Here is a 15,882-nt window from a genome sequence, read left to right on the forward strand (position 1 = left end):
TGTTAACTAATGTTTATTGTTTTCCTGAACTTGATGATGCTCATGAGATTCCCATAACATGAAGTCAACAAGTAAGGTAATGACTCTTAATTTATTTAGCAGCTAGGTCCTATGAAATAATCAACATTGAGTCATCTGCACTCATCGTCAATGTAGTACTAAATAATGAAAAACAAAACGGCTCTTTCTGGCTGACAGGTATCATCAGCATGATTCGTATTCTCATCAGAAAATAAATAACTAAAGCAAAGATGATTGGAGTATAATCAGAAAAGAAAACACAGCAAGAGAAATTATATTGCTCTGCTAATATATAAATTATATAAAGTCTTCAAATCAACTCGGTCATTTCCTACTGCCTAAATACTTTTTCACTATCCGTTTTTGTCTTACTGACAGAGTTTTCTGCGTGAATCACGATAGTGCTTACTCACCCTTATTTCAGTCTGCTGGCGTTCCTCAGGGTAGTCCATGATACAATCCTTCACACCGTTTATACAGCTGACATCCCAACCCATCTTAATACATACATCACTTTGTGTCCCGATGATACATGGGTGGTATCAGTGAATAATATTATTGTAATATTTTTTTTTATGTTTGTCTCCTTGTTTGTTTTGGGTAAGGTAGAATTACAGTACACCCTGCTACTTCTCTCTCAACCGAGTAACTGGTATTAAATGGCAGTGGAGGCTAAGCGGGGGGCGGAATGTAAGGGTGGTTAGAACCATAGATTGTGGTATATGATCATGGTCATAACTTCTTATGAAAATTGAATGCAATAATGTCTCAAACAAATCGGATATTATGGTCGTGATGACAGCGATGAGTTTTTTTTTCACTCATCTAAAGATGGAGGGTATAGTGCTGGAAGAAACTCCAAACCAAAGTTGGAATGTTCTACATTGTGAACTAAACTTCTTTGAGCCTGTTGTGTTCAGGTTCCCTTTACAGTTTTTTTAAAGGGTTTAAATGCAACCTGACCTTTACAGTTACGTTAAACTACCCTATATAGCAATTTGAAATAACTCTGCCGGTTCAACTAGACAAACTGCTAGAGCCTTTTAAAATAATTCTAGCTAAAACTGTAGGGTCCAAACCAATTTTGCTTTCTTGTTAAATACATCAGCATTGAGATCAATGATCTTGTATAACACTGTGACCATAGTAGGAAAACGTTTTGTTCTATGGATCGTTCATTTAAAATTAACTTCACTATATTATTGACAGTAAGAAATTGAATTTATATTTAATAATATATCTTAATTGTTTACAGGAAGTGCTAACGGCGAGGCAGTTGGGGGTCCTCCAGTAAGTACTGACGCCTCCAAGCGGTGGTCAGCTGCACCTCTCATCACCGAACCTAGGTCCTCTAGAAAGGTTAGTTTTCAATATAATGTCATTATTTTATATTAATTAATTAGACTATATAATTATTCTCCATTAAAATTATAAAAAACTCGAAAAAGTTTGGGTAAATTCAACTCGTCATTGTAGTTTTTAGCTATTGATTAGATTCCATACGTTTCGACTGTAAGTCGGTTTAATTCCAACATGGTGGTAGTTCTTACCGTGCCACACCTACTGAGGTTGGGACAGAATGGTAACCTATAGATAACCCCTCCTTTCTGGGTTAGTTGAACTACGTAAGATTTCATATAAAGCACAACGTAATACTATAATGAAATATTATGTTTTAATTTATCAAAATACTTTATAATGTGATTTCTGTTTAAAAAGAAATAAAAAAATATTAATAAATAATAAATTTAAAAAAGAATTCTTTTCCCAACACTATTGAATTTCTACAATTCTTTTATATACATAGACTTACGCAGTGGAACATTGCTGAATATTCTAGAAAAGGGATCCGTATGTTTAAGAGGCAAAAGAAGCAGAGTATAAATTATTCATAGCAATGAATAACAGATGAACATTTTTCAAGGATGTGTATGCAGCATGTTTCACGTCTTCACTTACTCCATTAATGATTTGCTATGGAAACAATCCCAGCCATCCATAGAAAACACGCAGAGAGAAGTCGTTGCGAAGGGAGAGGGTTGTAATTCATCTCAATAATTTTAAAAATTGAAAAAGTTCGAAAATTTGAAGTTTGAGAACCAATTTAAAATTACAGAAAATCAACACAAGCTGTTACTAAGATTTAAAAACAATTTAAGAAATTGAGGTATTGTGTTTCAATAGAAAAGATAATTATTGTTGCCAGATATCAAAACTTCATATTCAAAAGAGTCGGAAAATAAAAAGTATTTCACAATATCGTTTGGAAAATGGAAAAGATTTTCTGTAGTCCGAAAATCCGGTCGAATTTATAAAATTTGAGCTTTTACTTCTTCCTTCCCCTAGAAAATTGTAGTTTCTTTTCAGTAGAAAAACCCATAACATCTACATTTCATTTTCCATTCTTAATCCAGTATAATCTTTCCAGTGGATCGAGTAATGCAATAGAATGAAGCAACTTATTACAGCTGGAAAATTATCAAGAAAAATAGAAAGTTAATGGAATGTGAAACTTGAGTAACCTCGGAAAAACGTGATTCAATTCTTTGAAAAAAAAAACGAATTTTTTTTAATGATGTATAAAGTATTTGATATTCCTTTTCAGATTAAAAATTCGTTTAAAATTATTACTAATAAATACATACTGGAGAAGATAGTTGACCGTACGAAATAGATTGTTGAAAGTTGATTTTTGTTTTGTTTTGTTTTCTTTCAAAAATATTAATTAATATTTCTTAATAGGTAACTTTATAGGTGGTAAAAAAAAAAAAATGCTTGCATTTTTAGCCTGGTAATAATTTCAATTTTAAAGTTGTTTCGTTTCAATGCTTTGTATATGCCTTATTTGGTGTTAGTATCATGTATCACTTGTTTAGTTCATTAATTGTAAACTAGGTAAGTCGAATTGCCTAAAATTTGAGTTAAATAGGTGTAAACCCCAGTCTCATAAGTTGTGTGAGTTTGTTCTTTTATGGTTAGTTGGTTGGAGGAAATTATTAAACCAAACTTGTGTTCTGAACTTCTACTAGTAAATAAATAAAATCTGCTGGAATGATAATTCCCCGAAGAGTAATGTATCAATGCTGTTCGTTATTCTACGTCGTTACAAATGCTGTTCCAGGACTTAGTAATAAATAAATAAAACTGAATCAGTTGTAACGCTTGTCAATACTTTTCTTTACAATATGCCGATTAATTATCACCAACAAGTTCTAAGAAAAGATACTTCATGGTTATCGGCTTCTTTCACTTTCAATAAAAAAAACCCGAACAGTATTGTAGGGGTCAATACTGATTAATGCACAAATTTCTGTGGTAACAAGGAATTGATTAAACAACTACATGTTTTGTTTATTTAAGAAAGAAATATAACCAGTGTATAAATAAAAAAAAAGTTTGCATAAGTTACATAAATATAAGTTCTGCATAATATTGAAATTAATTTATTTATATTCTTTTCACTTTCTTGAGACTGGTTATTATTGTTTAAATAAAATCAATTGTATACAAATTAAAGTTTCTAAACAATCTTAAAAACCAATTTACACTTACATAAATTATTTTAAAAAATTCTCTGCAGGCTATTCTGGCCAGGTCAATAAATTCAGTAAAAATTGCACTATTTCATTAATATTAAACTTTTAATTTTAATCAATTTAATTCTATTACATCTTGCTATCAGGAAAACAAATATTGTTATGATAGCAAGGTGTAATAAAGTTAAATTGATTATAATTAAAAGTTTAATATTAATGAAATAGAGACAAAAATAGGATAATTTTTACCGAAATTAGTGACCTGGGCAGGATACCTTGCAAACAATTTTAAAATATTTTATTTGAGTGAGTTGGTATTTGAGTAAATTGGTATTAAAGATTGTCCTTGAGGATGGCCGAATCGATCGAAACGTTGGACGTTAGAGAAAATAAAGAATGTTTTGAGACTTTAATTTGGATTGAAAAATCTCGCCTATATTGGAAGAGGAAAAAAAGTGAGGTACGAAGTGGTCCGAAGAAAGAAAAGAAAGGCAGTCGAGGATCATGAAACTGCGATGAAAAGAAGGAAAATGAAGACTCCCAAAGAAGCTTAACTAATGATATTCGCGTTGTCATTAGTGCCCGGCACGTGATTAAAAAAAAATGAAAAAATAAGAAGAGACAAATTATATGGAAGACGAAAACTACTGTACTTATCAAAATTAAATATAGTGAGTACGGGAGAAGTAAAACAACGACGATCTGGTCACAGCCAAGCGTGAAGAACGACCATATCTGAAGCCTGGATAAAATTATCACCTGTACGTTGGGAATGAAACCATTTTGAAGAAGATCAAACGGCTATGGCGTGATGAACTGGTAGGAATGGACAGGACATACGTCCGTTGCAAACTGGTGGTGGAAACCCATCAGCATGGTAGCCTTACTTATCTGACTTTTCAAACAATTATAGCGTGTATGTTCGTCGATCTACGACATGTCACCATCTCACAAGAGTAGATCATAACACAAAAAAGGCAATCCTACCCCGCCAGACCTGCCCTGCTAAGATCCCCGGGAAGCGACGGTCTTATATCACTTTTGAGCTTAAAACGGGAATCTAAGACTTTAAGATATTTTAATCAAGCAATATTTAAAAAGAGCCTGAAATTGAACAACAGCTTGATTTTATTTAAACAATTGAAATTCATTGTTTGGTGTAGTTTTTGATTAATTTATCTGATTAAGAATACTAAGTTAATCACTATTTCCTAAGTTTTCTACAATACCTTGATTTTTTCATTGAGCGTTGATAATTCAATTTTTCAATAAAAACAAAATTTTGTGTTATTCAGCCGCTTTGACGTTCCATCTTACGACAGTTTTAACACCAGACGAATTCTCCTAGTTTTTGAAGAAAATTTTATATAATTTACTTACTTGTACCATAATGCAATTTATAATTATCTAGTTATGTTAGTAAATAGTTACATTACTCATGTTATAATGGCTGATAAAGAAGTTAGATCGACTTATCTGTAATGAATGCACTTGATGCTCTAATGTTCGGTTCTGTATACTCATAGAAAAAGATTATAGAAAAGAAAAAAAGATCACACTGATGCTGCCACGGATGATATATCGTTGGTGTTGTAAATTTTCAATCTATTATACACATGAACGATTTGTTTTACTTTTTTGTATGAGTATTTTTAACTCCAGAGGTACAACTACTTAGTTTAAAAACAATCATATATTCGTATGTCTGTACTTATTTGTGCATAAAGATTAATTTTGGTAGCCTTTAAAACAGCATTATTGACATCTAAATCAATTTACATTTTAGAAACTTTCAACTTCCTTCTTTCAGTATTATTTTACTTCATATTAAATTATTTATTGTTGGAAAGTATACAATTTATCTTTTATTGTCATTAATATTTGTTCAATACTATAAAATTTAACTATATAAGATATAAAATCAAGAAGGTATTGTTTCATATATTAATGGATGTATGCATGGATTTATTGAAGTATTTAGTTTCAGTTTGCACGTTTTTGCTGAAAATTATAATTGAAATATGGTATTTTAATATTAACATTAAATATTGATAAACTAATTTACTAATACCAATTGAACCTCATTTCATGGCTACGTTCTAATGTAAGCCAATAAATATATCTATCTTTCGATTTAGAAAATAGTTCTTAGTTTTTGCTTCCTATTTGAAAATTGTTCTTAGTTTTTGCTTCCTATTTAGAAAATATTTCTTAGTTTTTGCTCCAAGAAAACGTATCATGACTAAAAAAACACCAATTATGTATTGTGTTTAGAATCGGCCCATTGTTTATATTGTCCTTTTCATTGCTTTTGAGGGATACTTTAACCTCTTCAAATATTCCTGAAGACTTACATGACAATCATAGGTAGTTGGACTTCATAATTAATTTATCAGCACAAAATATCTAAGTTGTATTTTAAGTTATTTTCTGTTCCGTACCTTATCTTCAATACATTCCTTTTTTCGACATTGAATGATGGTAATTTTCGCGATCATTGATAAGTACTAAAATTAATAGATGTCCTAGCATTTTATGATTAATTATTGTTGAATGTACTCTATATAATTAAACTTGGTTAAGGTAATAAAATATAAAGTTCAGCTATAAAGTTGTTTTACTGGTATTTTCACAAACCTTTTATTTTCTAATACATGGTCTCTTTTCTATGTTTTTATATTTTAATACATATATTTTGGATGCTAATATAATGTTATATCATATAAAGTTATTTTCAAATTGCTTGTTTTTAAAAAGTGAAGCAAGTCTTTGCCTTGAAACCTTCGACTGGTTCTGTTGCAATGCCAGTGGAATCTCTCCTTTGTTGTGTTAGGAGGTCATCTGAAAACGGCAATAACCATACAGCTTACATTAAAAATGTTTTAGAACAAATAAATAGATGTATATATTTTTTTTAAATAGCTATTATTGTTGATTTATTTACCGCTAATTTTTCGGAACTATGAATGATAAATGGTAGTTATCATATCAAGCACATTTTTTCTGAAAAAATAAATTAAACATTAATAAAATCTCTTCCGATATAAACTACGTTTAACTAAGTTCAGTTTTAAAGTTGTTTTGGTATTATCACAGAGCGTGACTTAAATAACTTAATATTCAACTTAACACTCCTTTGTTGATAAATAAATAAATTACAACTAACAATGAATTTCAATATACAGGTTGTCCTCTTAAGTCTTTAAAAATATTTAATGTGGTTAACATAAACCTCGAAAGCAATAAAAAAGTCCACATAGACAATGTTCTGATTCTCTACAGTAAAGGAAACATCTATTTTTTCTGTTTTGTTAAGCTTGTCACGTTGTTTGTGCAATAGGAAGCAGTAACTAAAAACTATTTAAGTTAGTTAATTCTAAATGAAAGCATGGTAAACTAAACAAAATTTTCGTTAAAAACAGAAAGAATTTATCATAGATAAAACCATTTTAAGAGAAGTGTATGAATAAGGCAAAGTTTTTTTTTCTCGTAAAAATATGAATTTTTCACGATTGTTTTTTATCAGCCTCTTACGGTACTATAGATTTTCCACTTCTTGAAAAACTTTCTTATTTAACAAGCTTTAAACACATATTAATTAAGTTGAGGTATGTTGCATAATAAAAACAAATTACGTGATATTAAATTCCGTCTAATAGTATCAGTGTTTTCAGCCAAAATAATTCAAAATTAATAAAATGCTCTTCTTATTTATAATTAAATATATGATTTTGGCATATCTTTGACATTCCCCTATTAATTAATTACTAAAATAGAAACGGTTCTATGAAGTTTATTATTATGAATGTTATGTACTAAACTGCATAAAATAACATTATAGTAATCATTTTTAATTCACTACTTGTAATAGTAAGTATTTTTATAATTTTAATTTTTGAACCATTTATGTAATCATTTCCTGACCTGATTATTCTTAATTTTTGCTTGTTACTTTTGAATTATTCTTAATTTTGCTTGTTATTGTACGTTACTTTTTCCACATTTACTTCACATATCTGTTTACCATTTACACCGACCTTTTTTCCATATTTACATTTTTTCTAATAAGTATTGTTCTACAATTTAATACTCTAGTCCTTATTTACTATTCTATCATACCTGGCTGAATTTATCAGAAATTGATTTTCTATCCATTCATATTTATACTTCCCCAACTAAAGCTTATTATTATCTTTTGTATAAAAAAAAATATGTATATATATTTTTTGGCGTATTTTCATACTTTCTCTGTATATTTATTGTAATATTCTGTTACTTCTTAAAATTTTTGTCTTCCTACAATTTAATTATGTATAATTTAGAAAATTAAATTTAAATGGTATTAAATTGCGGACATCTCGTTGTGAAACACGTTAGGATATAAAGTGATTTTGAAACAATTTAACTGAATCATTTAAAGCCACTCTGATCCGAACTGAGCTCGAGTTAAAGTTATTTACAATGAGAAATAATAATCGTTAATTTTTCAGCTTTAAAAATCTTTAACCCGATGGCTTGATTTGTATTCGCTTTTAAGTCATAGGACGCACTTCAATAGGAGAGTACCCTTGAATTGTGTAATTTTTTTTACTAAAGTTAATTGGAACAGAAATTAGTTATATAATTAAATAATATTAAAAGTCAATGTAGTGGAAAACTAGCTAACAAGTTTACAGCTCTAGAGAGAATGATATGAATTCTACTTTCAAAACTTTCAGTCGTTGGATTTGGATGGGCCTTCTAATTACAACTCAGAAATGGATTCAAGGGATTGATATTTTTTATCAAAAAGAAAAAAAATGGTACTTACTTTGCTGTATACATATTTATTAAAACGACTTAATTACTTTCTTCCTGATTACTTACATCTACAAACCTATAAAAGCGTCCATTATACTGGTCGAAATTCACTTACCATTCCGAGATGAGAACGTTACACCTCTTCTACAAACGGGAAGTGGCTCGGACGGTGATGTTCCCATGGTTTAGATTGTAAATAACTCCCGTGTTCCTCTGCCAAGGTTGAGGAACACGAAGGTGACTGATTAGGTATTGTTGCTTCAAAGATGATAGCCACGGTGCAAGGTCGGGTGGAATCGCTCTGGGAATTTGGCATCTTTCTCTTACTTTGTCTGTCGATGTTTGCCTTCCGATGTTCAAACTATCTCATATTGAAAATTTGCTCGTTATTATAAGTTAGTATTTTATCTATTTTCAAATTTTGTTAGAAATTATATTTTCCTCATAACTCTCTCCGTTTTCGGATTTTCCAACTTTTATATATATATACATATATATATTAATAGAAATATCCTTATAAAACATTAACATTTTATATAAAATTAGAAATTTAACAATAATAAAAAATAAGCATAATCTGTAAGTTCGTTAAACAATCCGCAAATATCTTATTAAAAGATATCCGGTCTCATCAATGTTTTTTTATCTCTAAGGTTGCTTCGAATGAAATTCTAAATAAGAAAAATCATTCGATGATTTTTATAGTATTTTTGATTCCAGATGTTGATATTATTTGCTTACAAAATTGGGATGATAAGAAGGTGGAGCCGTTTCACGTTTGCGATTTGAACACTTAACACTCTTTTCACACTACATATTTTAAATTAATTAATTTTCATAACATCACAAGAATTTATTGTATAGATTCGGAAACGATAGAGTCCTTGTAAAAATTGTCTACGTCTACCAACATCCATCACTTAGGTATTTTGTCATTTTTATTTTTTTGTGTAGTAAAATATTTTTGTTGAAAAGAACTTGATTTTTTTTAGACGTTTTATTACATTGATATTTTTATCATAGTTGGAGCTCGATACGCTACTGATCATAATAATATTATCATTATTTATTTTGGGTATAGATTCAATACTTATTTATCCAAGATTCTTCTACGATTAAACTAAAAGCTTTTATACATACGGTTGTTTATGAATCCCGCTTTCAGAATTTGTATAGTGGATTATCAGTCTTTTAAAATCTGACCTTTCCTGTTGAACGAATTTAAATTTGCTCTTTGTGTGCTCATTGGTTTTCCAAAGACATGATAGACCTATTTGAATCCCAAATAGAAGATGGTTGCGCAGTACATAAGTTCCATTCGAATACTTCCTTTTAAGAAGAAGTTTACACTGGATTTTAAGTCCTTCCTTGTTGGACGTGAAAGTTGGAGCCGGGGAAAGGGATAGCTCCTTCCCACAGTTTGATTCCTTTTAAGCTTACAATGTAGATGATGTGAAACGATTTCTTAACACAGATTATGTTTATTATTCTATAAATGTTTAGAAAATTTAGTTATAAAAATAAAATCCACTCATTGATTTTGGTATATGTTATGTGAAAGTTAGCGATTAGTATAAGAAATTTATTTTCTTCAATTCTTAGTCTTTATAAGATCCTTTCTTTAGTATATTGATTTAGTTACTATTAAAGACATCAGGAAATAGCAAAACAATTTTTTAAAAAACCTAAACATTGTTAAGGGAGAGTTGAGCGTGCTTAGGACAGTATTAGCTAAGCCATCTTGTCTCTTAGTCCACGAAACGAAGCTTTTCAAAACGATCGGGTAAATCAGATTTTTTGATATATAATTTGGGTTTAGAATTGGCATTAAAAATCCAAATTGGCAGTCGAGGAAGAGTAGGAGTTTATTTTATTTAACAAAAAGTATAAATTTTCATTAATTTTTTATTCTAAACTCAATGTCATGGAAACTATCAACCACAAGCTAGATATACATTTTTTGAAGTATAGTTAGTTTGAAGAAATTTGTATCCGTATTGAGCTTGGTACGATTATAGTACCTCTGATAAAGTTCCTCTAAAAACAGCAATTTTTCAGAAAACCAGAAATAACCATTATGTGACTTTATTTTGGGTGGTGAATGTATCTCCATTAGTAAATTTAAGATTTTAAGTTGAATTATTTAATTGTACATTGTTTACTAACCGTATACTTTTATTTCTAATAAAGATACGTTGTTTCATTTTTAGGGCAAAAAACCTGCTGCTGTTCATTATTGTCTTTAGAATTATAAAACAACGATATAATTAGATTTTTTGATGCAGTAATATATCCTATATGTAAATGTATTGGTTGATATATTTTACATTTGAATCAAGATATGGACTTATTTTTTATGTGTAAGAAATGGATTAATTAAAGATATTTTATGATAAAATAGTATAAAGTATGTACTTATGTTACATAAAAACGAATAAAAGGGTTTTTTTTGGGGGGGGAGGGGTTTAGAAGCTTCCGTCTCCTTAGGTAGGCATTTATCTGTCTAAATTGCTTAAGCAAATATATTTACTTTTATTTGGAAAAGTATAAAACTTCTCGTACGGGGACGTAAGGAATTAATCTTAACTGTAAAAAATACTCGTTAACGTTTGCCTTCATTTATTTTTCCTATATTTCGGTATTTGTTCTTGACCTCTTTTTTTTAGATTTCCTTCAAGACTTTTGTGGACGAAGCCATTTCCAGCAAAACTGTTTTAATCTTTCTGAATAAGGCTTCATTTTCCCATACTGGCTTGTTCACTGATTCAAAATCGAAGATTTGCGAGTTTTCCTGAAGGTATATTTTCCAATCAAGGACCATTAGGCAATTAAGGATTCGTTTTCAGTTTATATATTTTTAATTGATGTTCATGGGTTTGAATTTAAAGGTAATTTTTGTATCGTTCAGAAATGAAACTATACAAGTTTATTTTACTGAACTCCTTGTTCTAAATAATAGTTTTTCTCGGTTATTTTTTGAAACAGTTTATTATGCAAAAACGTTTGTCGTAGACTTTTATTATGAAGTTCTTATCAAAGCTTTTACGTCAGAATTTTTGAAGACAAATTCCTATCGAAACTTTTATGATAAAATCTTTTCCATTAGCTTTTTTGACAGAAGTTTTTTTATACATGTTCTATCAATTTTTTTGTCATAAAAGTTGTATTTATACTTGTGTTTTTTTTTTTTGTTTTTCTGTCTGCACACCTAATTAAGTTCATGTTGATTACCAGATGTTTAATTTTTTTTTTTTTTAGTATTGAAGTTTTTCTTTTGTCAACTATGTATGACTATGTTTCTCAGGTTTATGAAAACTTATACCAGATTACTTTTCATTTATAATGCTCTACTAGCAAATTGTTCTCTTAAAAATAATCATTTCTAATTTACATCGTTCTGATGTAATTGTGCGACTTTATTTTGAAAAAGTTCTTTCTCTTCAATTCTGAAAGCACTAGGACTCATGGTTTTTGTTTGTGTGCCTAAATGGTCCATGCTAATCAACAGATTTTTTTGATTTTTTTTTTATAATGCCATTTCTTGAGGTTTTTCATTTTTGAAGCCCTGTTGTACAGTTAACTGAAAAAGTATTTCTGTACACTTCTATTTAAAATGTTCTATTAGGAAGGATCTTCTATTATGAGAACATTTTAAAAATAATTTTGACACATTGTTTTATTTTAAATATGTTTCATAATTTTTTTTATCGTTTAATCTACCATTTTTTTGTAAATGTGCTCGGAATGAGTTATATTAGCTCTATTTCTGATTTCTGTATGTATATGGCAGGATATAATACTACACAAAAAAAAAAAAAAAAAAGACAGTTTATTAAGGAAATTTTTATTTAAATGTGTCTTGTTTTATGGTTGAAATTGAATCTAAATCAGTTATATCCAGTGATAAATACTAGCTGGAATTAAAGGTTCTTTATTTCTATTCAGATGTATTTATTTATTTTTAAAATGTCGAGTTGAAACGACTTCATGAGGCCCAAAAGCTGCTGTTACATACATTGCTAACCTTTCTAATCCCTCTGTACCGACCTTTCGAAAATGAGTTCATTGGCCTAAGGAAGGGTGTAATTTTTGTTCCTCTCTTACCTAACTGCAATTAGCAGCTACTTGTCATAAATATTGGCCAGATTGCTCATGCACTAACTTTCCCTCGATAATTTCTCGACATCGTCGATTTAACTGTTTCGGTTCTGTTTTCTCTTGATTTACATTATTATAATTTTTTTTTTTTTGACAAAAGCGTCCAAATGCAGCTGGTTTAATAAAATTTACGGAATTAGTGGTTTCCATTTTTTATATTTGTTTCGTAATAATTATCAAAATAAAAAATAAATTTATAGAGGATTAATTAAAACGTTGTTCCGTGCCACGTACATGCTTACTTATCTTTTCATCTCATAAGATAACTAATTTTAATATAATTTATTTATTTATTTTTTTTTTTTTACAAACTTCTTACGCCTTAGACATTAAACGCTCTTAAAACAAAAAAAATCACCAAATTTAATTATGTAATATAAAGAAAAAACTGTTATTTTAATTGTAGAAAAAACACGTTACTAAAATTAGATAGTTGTTTATATAATACACTTCATTTCGATTTAAAGTATTTTCTTTGTTGAACTTTACTCTTTTTTAACCTAAATTGATTTTAGACAATAATTTAGGAAAACATATTAGGACGTGACTCGACCTTTCAAACACGAAAAATAAAAAAAATAGTTTTTAAAGCTATTTATTAAATACTGAAATGTACAGAAAACGAATTAAAATTAGTAAATAGAACCATTACTTACAATTGTTTTATAACATTAATTACCATTTGACTAATTGGTATTATGTTGCGTTAGAACTAGGTAAGAGTGAAATTGAGAGATATGTGATATTTTTCACCCACGTCCCTAACTGTTTTCCAGGAGGTAGTTAGTCTATTTGTTTCTCTTATGTAGTTTATCTCTTATTTATTTTTAGTGTTTAATAATTATTTTTAGAAAATTCTTCATAAATAAATGTTTTTTTTTTTACTGCAGAGCATGACTATGTGTCTTTTGAAGTCGCGAAACGACGCCTCAGTTTGTGTTAATATTGACTAATCAAGAACCTCAAAATATATTTACTATTCACTCTTACACATTTGAAAAGTTCCCTTTAACTTACTGTAAAATGAATAATGTTACTGAATTACAGTTATTCTGCCGCTGTCAGACAGATATCCTTATTATTTGAATAACTCCACATTATTCTATTCCTCATATTCCCAATTTTTGAGGTAGTTCTCAAGGATACAGTTCAACGACTACGGAACATCACGGTTCGGCATCGTTGGGTTGGAGTCGACTCTGAGAAGGCCACGATGTTTTTGTACTTCAACTAAGGATTCTTCATAAATATAACAAACAAGAAGGATTCCTCAAAAAAACAGGCGGTTGTTCATGGTGTTGACCAAGCGAAGGAGCATGAAGGACTCCTAACTGGGTTAATACCTAACCACCTTATCACGGGGCTGACCTCTTTGGCGGTGCCTCACCTTCCTCGGCTTTACTTCGCTTCAATGTTGTTTTTAGTAGAATTTAATTTGAAGATAAACTTTCTACTTACCAGAATGATTAAAAAAAATCTTTTGTTGTGTTACTTTGGCTCGGGATATTTATAAGAAAACCGTATACTAAATGTACATTATTATTATTATTATCGGCGCGACAGACCGTGGAGGTCCAAGGCCTCCCGCGATTTATTTAGGAAATACATCGCGCGTTTCATGACGTGGTTTTTCATAGGGTGGGTTCGTCATTCCCACGCCTATTTTTGTGAGTGCCACCCATTGGCTAACCAGCCTCACAAATGCCCCGGGGAAGGTTTTGAGTAAGTATTGTATAATTATTTGCTTGAAAAAATCCCGGATAGGGCCGAGGACTCGAACTCGCAACCTTTGGGTTGGCAGACGGGCGCTTTAATACATTAATAAGGAATACGTTATTTGGCTCTATATTTGGGGAAGGGGTAGAGAGACTTAGGCATCCTGTACTTTTAATTTAATCATATGGAAACGGTATTGATATCATGCTATAATTTTTCGGAGAGCTTTATGAAAGAAGGGTATACTACAGCTGAATTATTTCCCCCCCTTTTTTTTTTAATTGCAATTTTCCAAAATATATTATGATTGCATGTTTTTTGGATTTTGAAATCAATTTAAAAAATCTGGAAATTATTACACGGTGATGTGTTGTTAAGTCCAATCACACACTTTAATTACGCTAAGTCCAATACAAGTTTATTGTATCTTAGCTAATTTTTCAGGTTTAACTTTTTAGTCAATTTAATTGTCTTTCAAATAAACGTTTAGAATGTTCCGAAACGTGAGTAGTTTTATAATTATCAAAAAAACACTTTTAAAAAAGTGAATACGTTTCAGTGAGTACCTGAATAATTATAAATAATTAATACAAAGTCAAATGCGCAGTATCTTCGCTGATACAGATCCATTAATTTTGTTTTATTTTATTAATAACTACCTGACCCGGCAATGTTTTGCTATTTCTATATTTGAAGATGTTTATAGATTTAATTGACACAATATTAATATATATTGATATAAATTATTGTATTTAGTTAAAATTTATCATTTACGTATACTTATTTATTATGATTTGTTAACATAAATTAAACCAATATATGTGACAAGGAACGAAACAGAAATTTGTATTGTTTTAAAAGCTATATCGATATATTTTTTTCTTTTTAACCCAAAATTCAAGGATCTATCTATATAAAACAGCGATATAGAAGATCACTGTGTCTTGGGTACATGTGAAATTAAAATTATTGATAAAACACGCATTCACAAAAGCATTGGTTGGTTCCTCATTGCGTATATGGGTTCTATAAACTGTACCAATGGGTGCAGACCGGATCTAATCAAACAAATCAGAACCAGAGATATAAATTAAAACGTTTGATCTTTTTTTCTTTATTTGCGAGCATTAAATCTAAATTTAATATGGATTAAAAGAGCAAAAAATAAGCTTTCCGATGGTTTTATTAACGTAGAGATTGGTTAACATTCAGAGGAGTAATGAACGAATATATGAACAATATTTACAATTAGAAAAAAAAGTCCTCCAAATAAATCGAGTTGAAAAAATTCAAATTTTTAAATTCTTTGAAAAATGGTATTTAAGCGTTTGAGAAGACACTAAAAACGAATGTCATTTCCCTTTTTCTAAAACAAACTTTCATCTACTTTTCACCAAACCACATTATGTTTTTATAATTTTTTGTGAATATAATATCGTTTAATTGAATCAGTGATATTTTTTTCTTATTCGGAAAGAAAAAAAAACTATTATGTGTAATAACTGAGGAAAAATTGTATAAAAAACGCTTTTTTTTTTACCTGAGAATTCAGGGGTTTCATATCTTTAACCTTCCCAAGACGAAAGAGGACATTTTGAAAAAAAAACGTAAATTCCAAGTTCTCTTTATTGCTATGATTCCCCTTGTTATA

General features: G+C 29.5%; 1 protein-coding gene and 1 long non-coding RNA gene across 2 annotated transcripts in view; one reads left to right on the forward strand and one right to left on the reverse strand.

The window, feature by feature from the left end:
- baz (bazooka) overlaps positions 1-15,882 on the forward strand; it is a 129,662-nt gene that overhangs the window by 81,624 nt on the left and 32,156 nt on the right. The window contains exon 5 of the mRNA XM_067046433.1: positions 1,277-1,380. Coding sequence (XP_066902534.1) covers positions 1,277-1,380 — 104 coding nt within the window. The remainder of the gene's footprint in view (positions 1-1,276; positions 1,381-15,882) is intronic.
- Positions 6,164-8,559, reverse strand: LOC106677362 (uncharacterized). The gene is made up of 3 exons (XR_001342583.2): positions 8,473-8,559; positions 6,502-6,560; positions 6,164-6,398 (listed from the first exon to the last, which is right to left on the reverse strand). It is a non-coding gene; the product is annotated as an uncharacterized lncRNA (long non-coding RNA).

This window comes from Halyomorpha halys, unplaced genomic scaffold, assembly GCF_000696795.3.
Source record: "Halyomorpha halys isolate HHAL.00 unplaced genomic scaffold, Hhal_1.1 Scaffold95.1, whole genome shotgun sequence".
Taxonomy (NCBI): domain Eukaryota; kingdom Metazoa; phylum Arthropoda; class Insecta; order Hemiptera; family Pentatomidae; genus Halyomorpha; species Halyomorpha halys.